General features: G+C 40.6%; 1 protein-coding gene across 6 annotated transcripts in view; it reads right to left on the reverse strand.

Annotated features, from left to right (window-relative positions):
• GRB14 (growth factor receptor bound protein 14) overlaps nt 1–21,060 on the reverse strand; it is a 102,640-nt gene that overhangs the window by 41,079 nt on the left and 40,501 nt on the right. For all 6 annotated transcript variants that reach the window (XR_012154278.1, XM_073305651.1, XM_073305649.1 and 3 more), the window contains exon 3: nt 7,860–8,016. Coding sequence is in view for 5 of the 6 variants with exons in the window: in XM_073305651.1 (XP_073161752.1) it covers nt 7,860–8,016 (157 nt within the window). In the remaining variant the exon portion in view is untranslated. The remainder of the gene's footprint in view (nt 1–7,859; nt 8,017–21,060) is intronic.

Genomic DNA, 21,060 nt, shown 5'->3' on the forward strand with positions numbered 1-21,060 from the left:
CTGCAGAAGATGATCAGCATGGAGATCATTCCAGAGTATAAGGGGGTGGGGGAGGAAGAGGATGTGTCCTTCTGCATCAGGAAAAGGGGTGGGGAATACTGCTCACCTCTTCTCCAAAATTTGGCTTCAAAAATCCAGGATAACCAACAGGGTAACACAGGATTCTCTGCTGCCAGACTGAGAAAATCTGGCTCTCTCTGGGTATGTCAGAGCCGCCTTCAATATTTTCAGGAAGAAATGCACAGCACAAAAACATTTTGGAGTGGCAGACAGGTCCCTAATTCATAAAAGGGTATTTGTGATATATGGTGCTACATATAATTATTTTACACAATAGCCAATGAATAAAAACTACATCCAGGAAAGCATGAAGTTCACATAATACTGATTAAGATTTATGTCTACATTTGGAGCTGGGGGTGTGATTCCAAATTCAAGCAGATATGCTCATGCTAACTCTCATCAAGCTAGCACGCTAAAAATAGCATCAGTCATGACAGCATGGTCAGCAGCAAGCAGCAGCACAAGCTATCTGCCCAGAATACAGACCCAGCTAGATACTCTGGGTACATACTCAGGTTGGTAGCTTGTGCCGCTGCTCACCGTGCTACGGCTCTGACAGATACAGCTATTTCCTACAATATTCTGGACAAATCTTATTGAATGAAGTTAAAGTATCTTAGGAATTCGTTATATTAAAAATGCAAATGGTTATGTATTATTGTGGGACTGTATGTAACATCTCTAGGAAGCAGATATGACAAATGTCTCCTGGGAAGTGTTATGAGCTTCAAAGGGCTATTTTAAAACAACAGGCCAGATAAGTAGTATATTTTGAGGGAAAACAAAATTAAATGGATTTCCTAGGAAAATACCCTGGGGAGGGAATGCAAATTCCCCACCTCTGGACCAAACCTTTGAAAGCTTCGCCTTGTGGAGAAACCCATTGTCCGGAGATCACCTATTCCTGGTCTCTAAGGAACAAAGACCTAAACTGAATAAAGGAGAAAAACAAAAATCACAGATTTATGGGTATGCTAGTTCTGAGCCAAGGTAGTTATGAACTTGTAACCACTCGAAAACCCCTTGATGATGTCAGTATTGCAGATCTGAATGGAATGAAGTCCTTGATGTCGTCTTCAGGACTTGCAAAATGACACGTTTCAGAGTAGCAGCCGTGTTAGTCTGTATTCGCAAAAAGAAAAGGAGTACTTGTGGCACCTTAGAGACTAACCAATTTATTTGAGCATAAGCTTTCGTGAGCTACAGCTCACTTCATGCTGTAGCTCACGAAAGCTTATGCTCAAATAAATTCGTTAGTCTCTAAGGTGCCACAAGTACTCCTTTTCTGTCTGCAGGACTGTTTACCTACCAGAGCCCTTATTGGAGTCAGGGTAATCTCTGGTCATCTTATTTGCATGTGTGTAATTCTTTTTATTCTTTTCTCCATAATTCTTTTACTTTAAGAATAAATGTGATTGTTTTAGAATTATGTGGTCACTCAGCACTGTTTATAGGCTCTGAGGAAGAAAGGCAAACAGGCCTGCTGAGGCAGTCTGCTTTGCTGGAGAATTCACAGTGTAGACAGTGAACTGGGCAGCATGGAAATCCTCAGATAGGAGAGAGAGGGAGAGAGAGATGTATGTATGGTGATGGTGGGGGAGCTGGAAGCCTCAGAGCAGACCACAGAGGGATAACAGAGGTGCATTTGCCCAGAACGGTGAAAACTGCAGCTATATGACTATTTTTAGCATGTTAGCCTGATGTCTACTGGAACTGGGACTCACACTCCCCTCTCCAACTGTAGACATAGCCTAAGGGCTTGTCGACAGAGCTCCTCGATTTGGACTATGGAGGTGTGAACTATAGCACACACTAGTGCACTCCACTGTATGGACACTGCTGTTGCAAACTACAAGGTACCTAGTTTGCATTAACATGGTCCTCTTTAAGCAGGACTATTTAATTGCAAACTAAGTACCTTTTAGTTCATGCCCTTAGCATCCACTTAGGGGAGTTACAGTGAGGCAACCCAATGCGCACTGCAATTTGTACACCCTATAGTCCAAATTGTGGGACTGCGTAAACACAGCCTAAGATTCAAGTGCTACCATTTATTCTGCTAAAATAAATCTGGTACAGTACCTGTATATGAGGAACAACAGTGACATCCGGTGGATATTAAAAAAAAATCCCACACACCTGTGATAAGCATAATTGTTTGAGAAAGAATTGTAAGTTAAACATTTGAGGAAAGCATAACAATTATCTCTAAAATGTACTATCCAGAACCAAATATATTTTAGCATTTTCTGTCCATGACAATAATTTTAAAAAAAAAATTAAACAGTTGTTTTTTTTTAACTTATGTCTACTGGATTCTGAAATAATTTCTGGTAAACACATCCCCTTTCAGGGTACATACCCATTTGAATGTGCATGTAGCTACTCAAATATATGTACACAGATTAGAACATATTCCAATGACTTTTTGATAATTAATGTCATTTTTATATAAATAACAGCTGACTTGTGGCTTTATTTGCAAATAAAAAGCACCATGTTCAGTTCACTATGATTCATGGGGTCACAAAAACACAAGTATTTGGATAGCTGTTGGATATTAGCAAAAATGTTTGTGTCCATGACACATTCAGGAATTTTAGTATTAATTATTATTCATCCAAAAAATGTTTTACTGGAAATGAGCTTTTTGCTATTTCCTGTTTCAAGTGCTTCCATCATTCAACCAGGCAGCTGAAAAAATGCCGTGTGTGTGTGTGTGTGTGTTTGTTTTAGTGGATAAATCACACAACAGTACAATTGCAACCGTCACCAAACTGTTCACAAACCACAATCTGAAAGTTATTCATCCAGTACTTACAAATAGTGAATTTATTTGCTTACAAGAAAGATTATCAGTTTGTGAATATATCACACACCTAAAAAGGGTCTAAATTTGTGTCATAATTAAAAATAGTTAAACCAACTCTAATGTTTAAGTATTACAGAAGGAGGCGGCATCCTGAAAGAGAATTAATCTCCATACCTACTGGTACCTCATTAGTCTCCAGCATCAGCCCGAAGAAGGCAGACTGACTAAAAAAGGGAAATATAGTCTCTTACTAAAATTACACCTGAAGGAGAACCAGACATCTCAGAGAATTGGTTAGGGAATGCAGTGCCTTAGTGCTGGTTCATATTCAGCAGAGCTCAATAGTGAGCTCAGTAGTTACTACTGGAAGAGTTTGTATGCCTAAGTGAAACAACTTGATGGTCTCAATCTTGTTCTCTAGAAGGAGTGGACAGGTCTCAACATAGTACTTCATAGAGGTTTAAAAATTCCCATATTTGAACAAGGGACTAGTATCTTAAGAAAAGTGACAACTAAAAGATTGATATTTCAGCAACAACTACTGTCATTTGGATTGAAGCGGTCCAATTACATGACAAAATATGTATTGTATCAATAACTGAGACAGACTGGACCATGAACCATTGCAGTGTCACTTCTTCAGGTTTATAGTTCATTTTGTTTTCCTTAATGCTTTTTACTAACTAACTTTCTTCTCTATTTTAAACACCAGTCTTACTGATAAAGAGAGAAAATACTTCTATTATTTGTATAATAGCTTTAGACAATAGTATCCCTAGCCTTCTCCCAATAGCACATTTAGTCAATGTACAGTCCTGACCCAGTTTTAACTCTGACCTTATTCTCTGAGCTAGAAGCAACTGATACACTCAGGGTAAAAAAGTTATAAATATCTTTGAAATGCTACAAAGGAGAAAACTTTTTCAAAAATATTTGTGGCTGTCTTTATAAACCATAAAAGAGCAGTAAAGGGTAAAAACAATTTTAGCTTTGTAGTTCATCTTTAAAATACTGCTGTTAAACATAACACAGTATAAACAACAAGGAGTCCTTGTGGCACCTTAAAGACTAACAAATTTATTTGGGCATAAGCTTCTGTGGGCTAGAACCCACTTCATCGGATGCATGGAATGAAAATACAGGAGCAGGTATAAATACATGAAAGGTTGGGGGGTTGCTTTACCAAGTGTGAGGTCAGTCTAATGAGTTAAATCAATTAACAGCAGGATACCAAGGGAGGAAAAATAAAACTTGTGAAGTGGTAAGAGTGTGGCCCATTACAGACAGTAGACAAGAAGGTGAGAGTAACAGTAGGGAGAAATTAGTACTGGGGAAAATTAAGTTTAGGTTTTGTAATAACCCAACCACTCCCAGTCTCTATTCAGGCCTAATCTGATGGTATCCAGTTGGCAAATTAATTCCAGGTCTGCAGCTTCACGTTGGAGTCTGTTTTTGAAGTTTTTTTTGTTGAAGAATTATGTGTGTCCATTTATTCTTTTGCGTAGCGACTGTCCGGTTTGGCCAATGTACATGGCAGAGGGGCATTGCTGGCACATGATGGCATATATCACATTGGTAGACGTGCAGGTGAACGAGTCCTTGATGGTGTGGCTGATGTGGTTAGATCCTATGATGGTGTCCCTTGAATAGATGTGGACAGAGTTAGCACTGGGGTTTGTAGCAGGGTTTGGTTCCTGGGTTGGTGTTTTTCTTGTGTGGTGTACAGTTGCTAGTGAGTATTTGCTTCAGGTTGGGGGGCTGTCTGTAAGCAAGGACTGGCCCATCTCCCAAGGTCTGTGAGAGTGAGGGATCATCCTTCAGGATAGGTTGTAGATCCTTGATGATGCACTGGAGAGGTTTTAGGTGCTGTAGGTGACGGCTAGTGGCATTCTGTTACTTTCTTTATTGAGCCTGTCCTGGAGTAGGTGACTTCTCGGTACCCTTCTGGCTCTGTCAGTCTGTTTCTTCACTTCACCAGGTGCATACTGCAGTTTTAAGAACGGTTGATAGAAATTCTGTAGGTGTTTGTCTCTGTCTGAGGGATTGCAGCAAATGCAGTTGTATCTTCGAGCTTAGTTGTAGACCATGGATCATGTGATGTGGTCTGGATGAAAGCTGGGGGCATGTAGGTAAATATAGCAGTCAGTAGGTTTCCGATATAGGGTGGTGTTTATGTGACCATCACTTATTAGCACTGTAGTGCCTAGGAAGTGGACCTCTTGTGTGGACTGGTCCAGGCTGAGGTTGATGGTAGGGTGGAAATCATTGAAATCTTGGTGAAATTCCTCGAGGGCCTCCTTTCCATGGGTCCAGATGATGAAGATGTCATCAGTGTAGTGCAAGTAGAGCAGGAGTGTGAGGGGACAAGAGCTGAGGAAGAATTGTTCTAAGTCAGGCATAAAAATGTTGGCATACTGAGGGGCCATGCGGATACATCTTTATCATCTGGACCCATGGAAAGGAGGCCCTCAAGGAATTCCACCCTACCATCAACCTCAAGCTGGACCAGTCCACACAAGAGGTCCACTTCCTATGCCCTACAGTGTGCGGGGCATGTGCACAGGCAGCCTATACAGCGTGTGGCTCCTCTGAGAGGGGAAAGACCCCTGACAGTATGGTGAGAGGGTATGCTTCCTGAAGGGCAAAGAAAAAGGGCTTGAAATCAGCAATACCAAAAGCCGGAAGGGAGCTGCTTTTGTTCTCTCTTCCAATACTAAACATACATTGTATTGTTACTGAGTTTGTGACTGTGTCATCATTCCAGGACTCTGCCTGCTTATGCTAACCCACAAGGAGTCCAAAAGGCCACGTAACGATACACTCTAAGCTGCACAGTTGGGTATCATTTTACATAAACACACATTGTTCACGGATGACACTAAGCTCAGGGGAGAGATAGATATGCTGGAGGGTAGGGAGAAGGATCCAGAGTGACCTAGACAAATTAGAGGATTGAGCAAAAGGAATCTCATGAGGTTCAACAAGGACAAGTGCAGAGTCCTGCACTTAGGATGGAAGAATCCCATGCACCGCTACAGGCTGGGTACTGACTGGCTAAGCAGCAGTTCTGCAGAAAAGGACCTGGGGATTACAGTGGATGAGAAGCTGGATATGAGTCAGCAGTGTGCCCTTGTTGCCAAGAAGGCTAACGGCATATTGGGCTGCATTAGTAGGAACATTGCCAGCAGATTGAGGGAAGTGATTATTTCCCTCTATTTGGCACTTGTGAGGCCACATCTGGAATACTGCGTCCAGTTTTGGGGCCCCCACTACAGAAAGGATGTGGACAAATTGGAGAGAGTCCAGCGGAGAGCAACGAAAATGATCAAGGGGCTGGGGCACATGATTTACAAGGAGAGGCTGAGGGAACTGGGTTTGTTTAGTCTGCAGAAGAGAAGAGTGAGGGGGATTTGATAGCAGCTTTCAACTACCTGAAAAGGGGTTCCAAAGAGGATGGAGCTCAGCTGTTCTTCGTAGTGGCAGATGACAGAACAAGGAGCAATGGTCTCAAGTTGCAGTGGAGGAGGTCTAGGTTGGATATTAACACTATTTCACTATGCGGGTTGAGAAGCACTGGAATGGGTTACCTAGGGAGGTGGTGGACTCTCCATCCTTAGAGGTTTTTAAGGCCCGGCTTGACAAAGCCTTGGCTGGGATGATTTAGTTGGTGTTGGTCCTGCTTTGAGCAGGGGGTTGGACTAGATGACCTCCTAAGGTCTCTTCCAACCCTAATCTTCTATGCTTGGGCCAGACTTTCTGGAGCAACGAGAAATCAGCACAAAACACAGTGATGGCAAAGCAATACTGACCATTCTTTTAGTTACAAATTGAATCCAGGTGATTTCATATCTGCTGATGGGGGGTAACTGAGTTGTTTGAAATTATAATAGTTTTATGACTTGATTTATAATAGATTTCTCCATTATAGCTCTCTGAAAAAAAAAATCAAGATCTAATATGCGAAGGTATTGTCCTACTTTTTATACTGAAAATGGTATTTAGACTGTGAGTAAAATAACTTTTAAGTTGATGTCTTTGGCAAAATCTTTACTGTGTTACATATTTTTAACATGTCTAATACTTGATATGCCTTACTTTACTTTTTTATTGCAGAGTTTTTAAACTATGTATACACTGAAATCAGGAAGTGAGACCACTACAACAACATAACATTACACTGGTTATCTGAAACACACAAAACTTGGTATCGGTCACATTACACATAAATGTAAAGGTAGAAACATTTATACTTTATATGGCAACACATAATATCAACAGGGCAAATATAGTTGTTGAAGCAGAAGTATGAATGTCTTGATTTTTGTGGGCTTAAAATCTTAAACTTAGTTGTTTTTATGTAGGCTTCTTTTGTATTTAAATATGTAGATGGGGGGCGTTTAAATAATATAGGTCAATTTCTCTGGAGTTTAAATCAAAACCTCACCAAGCTAATTGACTGTATTGCGGTAGGATGTTGACAAGTCTACTTCAGTAGAACAAGATGTAATTTAGAGGGATAGACTCCCACTGTCCACACAAAAGTATGAAATAGGACAGCTCTTCTGTCCTTTGTATGAGATATTCATTGACAATGCCCTCTCAAAAAATTTCAGCTGGTTGTGTTGGCGTGGCACAGCTACCATTTGCACTGGAATACTGGCCCAGCTCTTTTGCTGGAGGTAAACAGGAGCAAGTCAAGAAAGTAAAAGGGGGAAAACTGTCCAAAAAAAGTAAGAAAGAACTAAAAGCCATTTATCATAAGTGTTAAGAATCTATGTCCTAGAGACCCCTGCTTCAGATTCAGACCAAGTAATTTGGGAACAGTGAAAGAGCATGCCTTATGACTATGCACCAGAAAAAAACATGGGGAAACAGAAGAATGAGTTTTAATAGCTTCCTAGCCTTCCTACATATTTAAAAAAAAAATAAAAACCACACACACAGTGATACCACCTTCTTTATGCCATGAACAAGGCAATCTTACCTAGACCTATGCGAGGAAGGTGTTCAAACAGTGTCCAGCTGTGGTCATCTATGTAATGATTCTTCAGTATTAACAGCTGGCATACATCTCTGGCTGTTGCATCACCTGGCACTTCCAAAGCTCTGCTAGTGTCATCCTCACTGTATACTTTAATTACCTGCAAAAAACAAGGAGTATAAAAAGGGAAAGCTAAAGTGCCCATACATTTAAAATTGCAAAGCATTGGTTAAATCAGCCCAGACAACTTATTAATCTCCACACCTTATGACTAAAAGTGTAACATGAAATCCAACAAAAGCAGAACGCTTCCTTGTCCCCTTCTAGTAGCTGGATCTCCACATTAATATGAGACAAGGATGGTGCTGCAGATAACTAATGGTACAATTCAAGGACCCTGAGAATGTAGCTATCCAGAAAGGTTAGTGAAACCAGGTCTGAATTTGTTGGAAGAAATTAGACAAAGAGAGGTGAGCTAATTTGAGATGTACACAATTCTGTAGGGAATAGAAAGGATGGATGCCACAAGACTGTTTGAATTTTGACAAGCAAGAACCTAAAAAAGGGATTGACACACAAGGGAATGGAAGTAGAATTAAAAACATGCACCTGAACAAAAGTGATACATGTGAAAGATTCCCAGGGTCTATGAGCAACTAGAGAGTAATTCAAAATATTGTAGGAGGGGACATAGCACAAGTGAACAGATTTATTTGCTCATCTTCTATCCTTACAACTTCCAAGTTTCTTCCTATTGTATTATATTCTTTATATAAAATTTGTAATTTTCTGGTGATCTTCAGCAATGAGGAGTTGTTGACTTGAAAATTTCAGTAAAGATCCATGCTTCTGAAAAATAGGGAAATGTGTATTATTTAAATACCATATAGCTTTTTGGAAGAAGAGAAGGTTTGAGTTGAAATTGCTCATCCTTGCACCCAGACAAAAGATGAATCCCAAATCCAAACTACAGCCAAATTAGATGGAATTGATGAAACTTGCTATTGCCTTACTCTCTGAAGTGCTGTGCACCTACTGGTCCAATTAAAAAAACATGGAAGAGTTTCAGGTATTCAGGAAACATTTCTGAATTTCTTGATTTGCATGCAGTTATAACGGAACCTTGAAACTAAATTAATACAGCACTATATTTTGCATTTGCCTTTATTTTTACTTTTCCATTTTTAAAGAGATAACAAAAATAAGCAATGAAAAATATAGAAGACACCTGGCAACAGCCTGGCCTCTCATTAACTTCATTGTGGTATTAGAACCTCAACATTATCCCTGAATTATCGTAAGTGTTTCGAGTTTAATTATAAAACTGATAGACTGGTCAACATATGAAGGAGGTGTAGGAGAAATATGCATATAAAAAACTGTCTTTTAGATCTTCTGAAGTCCAGTAAAATGGCAAAATCTGAAACTGAGCTCTTTATTTTTATTAGCTTGAGTTTTGTTTGTTCTGGGCAGAGTATTTTAATCCAAAAGCTATTTTAAAATCATTGAAAGGTAGAGAACAAACTGTAGGTCATTTCATTAAGATCTCCCACCAGTACAGAGTTTCTTCCCTTGTGTATATATTTTCTAGTAGCTTGAGACAACTCTGAACTAGACAAATTGCTGTTTCACTACGTGTCTCACTTCCCTGGGAACTCCATGACACAGAGATCTCAACATTATAAAGTTGTTCTTGATATTCCACTTAAAAAAAGTCTTTTATTACATTTTCTCCCAGTGTAGCTAGATACCCTTTTATCATACTAGTGTGCATAACTTATCTGGTTCTCTGAGCTTTACACACCAAGTTATCATGTCTTTGTACTACCTTATGTTGTAATTTAAATGAGCTACATGTATTTGGCTCCTTTTAAAGCTTTCCTTCATGAGGCAATCCTGCATCCCTTAAACATTTGCTTCACCCTTCTCTGAATCTCATCTCACTTAACCAGTGAAGGGCTTATTGGTGAGCATCTGATCCGTGCATCAGCAGCAGTGCACTGAAGGCCAACTCCACTCTGGAACTCCATTCCTCCACTTGAGTATTAGCTAGACAGCCAGCAGGAAATCCCACCCACTCATGCAGCCTGTGCCACAAGAAAAGACAACATTGCTGCAGTAGTAGCAACATGTGCCTAGGCTAAGAGACAGCAAATCCAAATGGAGCCTTCCAGGGGACATAGGCCAGGAGAGCAGCCTGAATGCAAGGTCACTGTGAGCCTGCATGGCAGGTAAGAATTGCCATTTAACAATACAATGGGAAAGAGGCACCTTAACAGAAGGGAATAATGCCTGAGGGGTAGTTGAGATTGTTAGTGATGGAGTTAGTTCCTTAAAACCGACTTGGATTTGTGTCAGACTCATTGACTTTTTTTTCCAGTGACATACAGCTTCTGTCTCTGTAGTTGTTGGGACTGGATCTATGCATTGGAATGATTCCTGTCTCTGCAAAGGTCATAGGAGGTTGGAACAACGTAGCAAAGAAGCCCCTACCAGTCCTAGAGAAAAAAGATACTATACTCAACTATTCAAGATACACTGGTATTATTTATCATATATATTAATATAGCACTCAGAAGCTCCAGCTAAATTTGGTGCCGCATTGCAGTGGGCCCTATCCTAAAGAGCTTACTGTCTAAGCAGATAAGACAAACTGTGCAAGAGAAATAGAACGACTTGCCCACGGTAACGCATGTTGGTTGCAGAGCTAGATGCGACTCCCATTCCAGCAGCTTGTCTCCTGGAAGATGATACTGCCAGTTCGTATGTTGCAAATAGAGATTCTTTTAGATATACATCAAGTCAGGTGTCATGTAATGTCACTTTATAGCAAGAATATGCCCAAGAGTGTATGCTGAGGCCTTTGTTAGCCATTTTAAAAGAAAAACTTGTGTAAGAGTTGCAGTGCAGATGACTATTCTCTGTATTACTGCTGAAGATATAAAAATTGGCTTTTTAAAATACTGAAGACTACAACACACATCCTGATAATGATCTGACTGAGGCCATTTGACTTGGGGACAGGGAAGCCTTGGAGGTGGCCTTGGACCACAGCATTATAGCTGAAGCAAAACAAAACAAAAAAATTTAAAGTAGAGTTTATATTCTAAGTCTCCTCACTTTCTTAGTATAGGTGAATACATCCTGCCTAAGTCTAAGACAGCCAATTACCCACTACTCTCAGCTATGACATGTGATACCTTGTAAAACATAGCTACACTGTGCCATTTAGTTCTGTTCCTTGCAAAAGATCCAAACTCTGCTGGGAGACAACTGACTGCTTGTAGCATCTTTCTGAACTTTTGTTACAGTTTGATGAAGTAAGTGTGACAGGGTAAGTCTCATCAAGTAAGAGTGACCTTTTGTTTTCCTTTTAATTAAGAAAATAAAACTGTACCATATGTATACTCTGGGTACATGCATTTGAGACAAGTCCAGAGCAGATTTCTTAGGAATGTATTTGTTTCAAAAGGTCTCCAAGAATAGAGCCACCTGAAAGAGGATGTATGGAGATGCTTCCTTTCCTTAAAATGCAGAGCTATACGTTTCTTTCTTGCCAGAAGCAGGGAGAAGGGAAATGCTCTCTAGGAGTAAAATGAGGATAAAGTCATGGCCACGAATGTGACCACACTGACCTCCCCTGACCTACAACCTATGAGGCACCTGACTAAGTGAATGTCTGTCTCTATTTTTGCTATACCTTTCCTGAACAGAGCCAGCCATCTTCACTCTCTATCCATTTCCTGTCTCCTGACACCTACCAAGATTGGAAACAGAAAGATAAGGAAAACAAAGTCTGCTTCCTTTACTTATTTTAAGCACCTGGCAGGTATAAAGCAATAAGTCAGTACAGTAGGACATTTTAAAAGTGGGCCCCAGACCCTGATACTTATATGTCTACATGCATTAGAAGACTCACAGCATGGTTGCAGCTGGCCCAGGTCAGTTGACTCAGGCTTGAGGGCCTCAGGCTGTGGGGCTAATAATCAGTGTAAACATTTGGGCTGGAGCCCAGGCTCTGAAACTCCGTGAGGGTAGAGGTCTCATAGCTCATGTGCCAGCCTGAGCCCAAACATCTACACTGTACATTTTAGCTCCACAGCCCAAGCCCTGCAAGCCTGAGTCAATTGACCTAGGCTTTGAGACTTGGTACCGCAGGTTTTTTATTTCAGCGTAGACAGAGATAGGGTGGAAGAGATTCTACTTCAGCTCAGAGAAGTGTTTGTGCATAAAGGGAAGGCACCACCTTTAGTGCAACAGGCATTAAGTGGCTACATTGCTTGAAGGGTGGGATGGGGGAATTGAGCAATTTGTCATTTTTATTTATTTATTTATCACAACATTTTGAATATTGAAATAGACTCATGAAAGCATTTGTGCCAAAAAATAAACCCAGCAGTGCCACAGTGTACATTTTATTTGGATTATGTTTGTTTCTTTAGTCATCTTATTCAGATTGTCAAATCATGGTTGACTTATATTTAAGGTGGAAATGAATACTGTGTGAATTGTTTTGAAATATCATTAACATAGGAGAGCAGTAACTGCTTGAAATGAAGAGGGAGCAGCAGAGGGAAAGGAAGCATAAAAGGTAACCAGAGCAGGGGATTTTTTTGTGCCCTGCTTCTCCCAATCTGTCATGCTGAGAAGTCTCCTAGCAGACCAAGGGCAGCAATTGTGAACTTCATGGATTTGTTGGAGGAGTCTTGCAAATCCTACAGAATCAGGTTTGAAAACTAATTCCTATTGGTATTCTATTCAGACTGCATTATTTGCATTACAATACAGTAGGAGGGCCTCAGTATGCAGACACTATACAAACATACAGAAAGATACACTCTCAATCCTAAAGAGTTTAAAATCTAATTCATTTAATGCATGGTCTAGACAATGCAATAAGATGTAAACTACCATACAAGTAAAGAGCCAACTACAGCTAACAGACAAAACTATTGAGCTTGAGTGCCAAAACCCAGGCATTGAAATCCATATTTAGGCACTTAAATCAAAATAACCAGATTTTCAAAAGATGCGGAGCATCTTTGAACCATAGATGATCAACACCTCTGAAAACCAGTCCACATTTATATAGATTTAGGTGCCTAACTTTAGGTCATCACTACCACAATTTTTTTTTGCCGTATGAATAAAACTTTGCACATTTTGTACTTCATTATAGTTTGTCACGTATGTTAACTAGATAATTATTGTATGTCAGAAACAGGTTTTAAAAGTCCTTCATACCTCCCGAGATCCTGATTAGTATCATGCATGATCATCAATAACCCGCTATCTTATAGTTAACTAAACGGCTGCTTGCCTGGAGCACTTGTTCTCTAGCTCCCAACCTTCTCCTCTTCTAGTCTGAAAGGTTTGCTTATTGAGGCTGGCAGAGTAGGGTAATGGGAGTTGTAGCATACTGCACTACAATGGAGGCATGCCGAAACATTTTACAACTCCCAACAATATTCCCCATCACTATCCAGATAATTCCACTAGAAATGGGAAAATTTTGCAAAACAGTCAAGGGCACCCATATATTTCTAAAAGGCTAGTGTTAGCCTATTGGCCAGACAGGATTCCACCTACCCATCATGTAGAGTCTCCATCACAAGGTAGGTTTCCTGGGTGTGGTGGAATGCCAATCCAGGGAGTTTAAGGACCTTCCTAGTATTCTTCTTTTAAATTTTTCATCCTCTAGCATTTACCCACAAAGAGCAGATGTATAGAGAGAAAGACTCTCATAACTCTCAGAAACTACATTATGCAGTCATGTCAAAGAGAAGGAAAATGTCATCAGGACAGATTTCTCACACTATTCTAAGCTAATTAGGTATTATTAATTATTTGTATTACCATAGCACCAATATGCCCTCCTTTACCCTAATATCTGAGTACATCACAAGCATGTATGAATTTGTGCTCACCACACTCATGTATGATAGGGAATTATTATTGCCATGTTGCAGATGGGGAAAACTGAAGTATCAAGACACTAAGTGACTTGTGCAAAGTCATACAGCAAGTCTGTGCCAGAGCAGGGATGGTCTCCTGAGTCCTAGGCTATTGCCTGGACCATCCATCCTTTTGCTTTTGAATATCCAGTGGAAAGGAAATTGCTCTGTTTCAGCCAAGGGTAAGAACATTTCCACATAGCTCCAACACCAACAGGTTCCAGAATCAAACAAACAATCAAGGAAAAAAACACGGGCATATATGGAAGAATTCAGAAACAAGCACAATTACAGCTACCTCAAGTATGCTGTTCATACCTTAAAGTGACTTAGTCCAGATGAAAAGCACACAAAAGAATGCATAAATTTTCAATTGTTTTGAAAGACTCAGTGTTTCTGTGTAAAATATAATGGTTTAAAATGTTTTAACATTAAGCTGATCACCTCTAAATGTGAATGAGGAACTGCATACAATGATGTTGGCAGAGGGAAGGAAATAGGACTAAAGACGTTGTGGGTAGGAAAACAGAAGAAGAAATAACATAAGACCACATACACAGGACAGGGTCCTACATACATCTTGTACTTGGCAATCCAAGTACTGGCTGTAGCCTTATGCAAATACTAGTGGTAAATATGTTATGTTAGATAGTTTTAAGCATAGAGATGGAGGGGAAGTAACTGGTTCCCTATCGCAGTTAAAAGGGTAGAGTCAAATAAAATGCTCTCATATTATTATAGTAACTTCAGATGTACGCAGTAAACAGGAAATAGCAAAAATACATCAGTACAATAGTCTGTAGAGGCAAAAGAGGCAGCAAAGAAGGGTTGTCTTTAGGGGTAAACAAAGAAGATCTGGGTTCTCTTTCTGGGTCTATCACATACTTCCTGCATGTCCTTGAGCAAGTCAATCTCCAGGCCTCCACTTCATCTTCGTATACTGGGGTGGGGAGTAATAACATTTCTATATGGCAGGGTAACAGGTTGAACTCATTAAGATTTGTGAAGTGATTCGACTTCATGTGATTAGTGCTTTATATATTTAACATATCATCATACTATCTGCTTAGCCTAAAGGATTTACAAACAATAAAAAAAACTTTACAGATGAGATTTGCTGTAAGATCTTATGCAAGCAATTCACAAATAAATGACATTTCACTATCTACCAACAGATAAACTGACGTTAGGAAAGTCACCTGACCTCCTTGTAATTATGATTCCCCATCAGTAAGACAGGTACACTGCTTATCTTCCTAACAGTGATTATAAAGCACTTGAAATCTTTAGATGAAAGATGCTGTATAAGTATCATCATTATCGAAGATATGGGGGGCAGGGAAAGATGGGTAGAGAGGGAGAGAAAAGCTTACACTGCACTCACATTAACTAAACTAGTAATACATTAAGAAGCACCCACATACAGGTACACTTACAAAAAAAAGTCACCTATGAAAATGAGGGAAAGAAAGGACTTCCAAAATCAAGCTAACACAACTTTACTTCTCATTTTTGTTTGCTGTGGTCAGTGAAGTTAAGGGCAGGAGATCATCAGCCATACATTTGAATTCCTTGTTCTCGTTTGTGTCAAGTGTCACCAATACAGTATTTAAATGATGCTTTGTAATTAACTGTCCAACATATTCTTTGCTTGTCAGAGAACAATAGAATTTGGTGTTCTTACATAAAGTAAATCTGTTACAGACACATTCAGGGTTGGATTAAAAGAATTTGGGAGCCCTAGGGGAATCAGGGGACCCCCACCTTTCCTGCCTCAAGGAGGTAGGAGGCTTGGGGAGGGAGCTGTTGGCAAGCAAGACTGCTCTACACTCATCCTGCAGCAGCTCCTGCTATTCAATAAGAGGAGCAGATTATATTCTTTCTGGGCAGCAATTTTATACAGGAAATCTAGGCTGAACTAGAACATACAGGCTTCAAGGTAAAAATGCCAATATTAATATCAGTTTATCTTCCGGGAGCTCGTTAAAGAAAGAACATAGATGGGAATTTCAGCTTTAAATGTAAAAGTTGATAACTTGTCTGCTCATCGTAGCATTATTCTCAGATAGTAGCCTACATTGTCCAGGCAGATTTTCCCCTTGACCTGGCACAAATATATGCCACATCTCTCATGGATTATTATTTGTACTGTGGTCAAGCCTAAAGGACTCTTTGTTTTTTCTCAAGTATCTAGCTCAAAGGAAGACAGAAATATCTCTGGGGCAGCGTCTATTTAACTTGAAACAAGACAAAAAAAAGTGTGGGAGGGGAATTAAGATACTGTCTTGTGGTTACAGAAGGAATTCCATGCCTAAAGGACAACAAGTGTGACAACGTCTGCGGCAGTAAACAAATAGATATTCAAGGTTGGGGGATGGGGATGATAAACGTGACAAATGTGGATACATAGCAAATGGCAGAGTTGTGGAAGGCCTTGAAAGCAAGGATAAAAAGTTTGAATTTTATGTAGTGAAGAAAGAAGAAGGGCATTATCAGATGAACAAACAAAAAAGATGGTCTAGTATACAATGGAGGGGGGCAAGGCGGGTGTCAGGGAAGCCAGCTAGGAGGTGGTTAACATTGTCAACACTTGAGATGACAGCCAGAATAAGAGTTTTACTAATATGGAAACAAAAAGATTGGATTTCAGGGATTTTATAGAGGAAGCAGGAAATTTTGGACACAGCATGGCTGTGCACAGCAAGGGAAAAGAAGAACTCAAAGACGACACCCAAGTTACAGGCTTAAATGACAAAAGGATATTAGTGTTGTTAGAGGTGACAAAATGGGGTGGGGTGGAAGATGCCAGTCTAGAAGAACAGGTAAGGAGTTCAGTTTTGACCATAATATGTTTAAGTCTGCACTATGGAGACTCTACAGGCATAGGCCTGTAGTGTAGATGCCACTTACACCCATCAGAAGCGGTTTTTCTGTTGGTGTAGGACCACCACCTACTTAAACAAAGTTACGATATCAATGGAAGCCCTAAGCACATAGCTGTGTCTACCCTGGGGTTAGTTGTCATAGTTACATCAGTCAGACGTAGCTGATCTCACAGGAAAGGGGAGGAGGACTTACTAGGGTTGCCAACTTGGTAATATTTTAAAAACGGACACTCCAGTAGGAGTGCCAGAACATCTCCTGCCCCACCTCTTCCCCAGAGTCCTCCCCACCATCCACTCCTCTTCCCCGCCCCCATCCCACTCCCAAAAGTGGGAGTGCTTTTCCCCTCCCACTCCCCCGTCCAGGTCAAGAGGAACTCACCTGGCAGAGCCAGGCCTGGGAGCTGCAGCCACTGGACGCAGATAAGAGGTGGCCCCAGCTGAGTAGGACTGGTGCAGGTGATGACCTGGCACCTCCCCGCCTTCCCCACCCACAATAACCAGACATTGGTTGTCTGGTCAGTAGATCTGACCAGACACTGTCAGGTCCCCTTTTCAACTAGTAAGTCCAGTCAAAAACTGTGCACTTGGCCACCCTAGGACTCACTTTAAAAGATGCTAAAAGAAATGGCCAGAAAGGTAGGAGGGACAAACATGAAAGCCAAAGAAAGGCAAGATTTCAAGGACAGTATGATCAATAATGTCAAGAACAGCGCAAAGGTCAAAGAAGGCAAGAATAGAGTAGAGGCCCTGAGAACTGGTCTTTAGAGACTCAGCAAGAGCAGTTTCAATGAAGAGGAGAAGGCGGATGCCAGATCAGAGGGAATTCAGAATGGAGTTGGAGGACAGGATTTCAGGGCAATGGTTATAGAAGGCACAGAGTGTGCTTACAGGTGATAGAAAAAAGGGAAATGGGTTGATATTTGGACAGGCACGTGGGGGAGACCAGAGCATGCTTGTGTGAAGAGAGAGAGGCAAAGAAGGTCTGGAGGCCTATAAGTAGAAAAAAGCAAGAGACACATTAGGGTCAGTCCTGGAGAAAGAAAATAATTGGGGAGAAAAAAGGGGAAGACCAGTCTAAACCTGATGAATGATTCAGTACATTGTGTTGAATTCTTCCTGGGCAAGTTAGTGTGTGTAGATTTTATACAAAGCTCAAATACCTCAATAACTAACTATATATTTATATAGATCAGAATAATCTCAAAGCTGCACATAAAATCTTAGTTATGGTATGGGAAATACTTTAGTTTTAGTATAAAAAGCCTAAGCAATTCCTTTTGTGCTGTATATATGCTACATTTATTCTTTTATATACAGCTATGCAGAATCATGTCTACTAAGTAAGAGATTTACTCCTAGCCGAAATAACTATTCAGCAAAGCCTCTTGATACGCTTCAAGGCTAGATAACAGAGTCTGAAGGTTAAGTTCTGACTTACTGGAAGCCTAATTTTTTCAAAAGAAGACTAAAGTAGTAGGGCTAGGAAATGGCCAAGCACTTTCCCCAATTGATGAGAAATCAGTTTTCTTCCAAGGGATTTCTGCCAAAAGGAAAGGATTATGAGCAGAGAAGAGCACTAAACACTGCCAATTTCCTTGGTTACTATATGAAGAATGTTAGATGTTCAAAGAAGTCAATAAGAAACTGAAAAACATATCAAAGAACTGAAGAGGGAGAGGGGGTGGAGTGCAACATTAATTGTGCCACTAAAGCTTGTCAAGCCACCCCATCTAATAAGTAATGAAAGAATGCATTGCACCATTGAGATTTAAAGACTTGGAAAAAACCCACACATTTATGACTTCTCTCTCATACACACACACAAATTTCAGATGAGCTGTACAACATTTTGCCATACAATTCACATTAGATCATTGTGAATTCTGGGACTAAAAATCTGAAAAAGCCACAGCAAGTGTAGAATTCAGAGTGCCATTGAGTGACTATCATACAGCAACTGAACCTAATACACAGTATTTTGTCACATCATAAAAATATTTAGCATGCACATGTTAGAAAAAGCAAAAAGGCTGGAACAGGGATGTTTACAAAGACTGTGGAAAAACCAACACCCTCATCTTTCCTGCTAGGTTTGGGTTTTTTGGGGAGTGAGGAGGTTGTGTGTGTGTGTGTGTGTGTTTGTTTTTTAAGATTATTCCTTTGAAATGGCTAACAATTAAAAAAATACCTTATTGCACATTTGTAAACAAACATGGCTATTTGCTGAAATTATGTTTAAATAATCTGTATGTGTGTGTTAAAATTAGTTGTCAACTATTTCTCTCCCCTGCTCAAAGGGTAGCCATTTCAATACATAGAGAAGGCAAGGCCACAAACTTGTCTCCCTCTATTCAATCTGAATCATATCTGGTCTCTCTGTCATCTCCTTTAGGGTTGTCTCTCAATCAGCTTAAAATTTAACCACCACCAAAATAAACCTTTATCTTCCTTCCTAAACAGCTCTTCACTCCTCCTGTTCTTGGTCACTCAGGCTCATAACCTGGAGGTCAACTTTGACTATTTTGATCCCCCTCCCTGCCCTTCACATCAAAGCCATCTGCAAATCCAATGCTTGTCCTAACGGTCACGTCTAGGATCTGTCCATTACAGCTTTAAATCACATTTAGGCCTTCATGATTGCCTCTCATGGTTATTTCTACCGTCTTTTTCTCTGGCCAAACTGACAAACCATGCTCCCCTCCCATTTCCAGTCAATATATATATGCACACACACACACCAAAAACCCGTAGCCATTAAGACAATCTGCCTCAGCCGTTGTTCTGACCATATCACCACTGTCTTTGAACTCTTCTGTTCCCCCCCCGCCCCTCCCCTGTCTCCTCCCCCTATCAAATTGAAGTTTCTTGTCCACGTCTTCAAGCCCTTCCATAACTCTGCTCATTCCTTTTTCAAGCCTTTTCTTCAGGTTATTCTCAGCATAGCCTAAACTGATCACTTGCCGGGACACTTGAATATTCAATGGAAAAATGGAAAAAGTTGGTTCAAGTTTCAGAAACAGGTATACAGTTAAAGATCTGCAGACCTGGGGAAATTAATAAGACCTAAAATCACACTAATTTAAAATTCAATCACAGGTGTCTTTCAGCTAAGATCAGCCTTTCAGTTGCATCTTCTCTTCAAACAGCTATGTCAGGCAAAACAGCCAGGATTTAGAGTATGCAGGGGAGACAGTGGGCTCACAACAATCTAAATGCCTAATATTAAAATAGATGCATTTGGAATAGATGTCCAAGCTCCCAGTCCTTTTAACTACATTTCACCCCATGCGTTATTATTTGTATGATAGCAGCAGACAGAGGCCTCAACTGAGACTGGGGCCCCGTTGTGCTAAATGCTATGCATACATACAGTAGAAGACAGGTCCTGCCCTGAAAAGCTGGCAGGCTAAGTAAGTCAGACACACAAAGAATGGAAGGGGAAACTGAGGCACCAAGCAGTGAAGTGATTTACCAAAGGTTACACATAAAGTTACCAGTAGAGCCAAGAACAGAACCCAGGTCTCCTGACGGTCAGAGCAGTGCTTTGTCTATTAGACTATGTCATCTGACCTCATTTTTACCTTAGTTCCGCTCCGGTTAGAGGAACATAAGCAAACAGTTTTATTCCTCCCAGTTTTATTACTGAGCAGCCCAGGACAACAGACATGGCTGCTCCCTGCCATTGGCTGCCGTCCATAGCATTGGGCTAATAAGATCATAAACATTCAAATTGCAGATGTTCAGCGATGTAGATGGTTTGTGCATCGTACCCTTTCCCCCGCCCTATGTCTATCTTATGTATTTAGGTAAGCTCTTTGAGGCAGGGACTGTCTACTACTTTGTGTTTGTACAGGGCCTAGCACAATAGGTCCCATTCTTGGTTGGCCCTTAAACGACTCCATAATAAATAATATTCATAGGGGTTTTCATCCTTCATTTAGGGTATGCCTACACTCCACCCAGCTCAGGAAGACAAGTACACTCTAGCTCTGCTTGAGCCAATGCTCTTTAAAAAGTAAATAAATAAATAATAATAATAAAGAGAGAGAGGGCAAGAGAGCGCGTGAGCGTGCACGCGCCAGGGATTGCACAGGCAAGCAGCTCAGGCTAGCTGCTTGATACAAGCCTGCCCGGACCCCCTAGGTATATACTCAGGCAGCTAGCCTGAGCCACCACCTGCACTACCACTGACTAGCTATCACCTGTCTGTCTTTCTGAGCGTCCAGTTGCAGTGTAGATGTACCCTTAAAGTGCTTGCACTTTTCTGCATGCAGCACAGTAGTCAATAATAAGCACCTGGGCCAATAATAAAAAACACCAACAATATTTATCCTCCTCCCTATTTCAGCTGCAATTCTCCTATGG

This window comes from Lepidochelys kempii, chromosome 11 (genome assembly GCF_965140265.1).
Source record: "Lepidochelys kempii isolate rLepKem1 chromosome 11, rLepKem1.hap2, whole genome shotgun sequence".
NCBI lineage: Eukaryota > Metazoa > Chordata > Testudines > Cheloniidae > Lepidochelys > Lepidochelys kempii.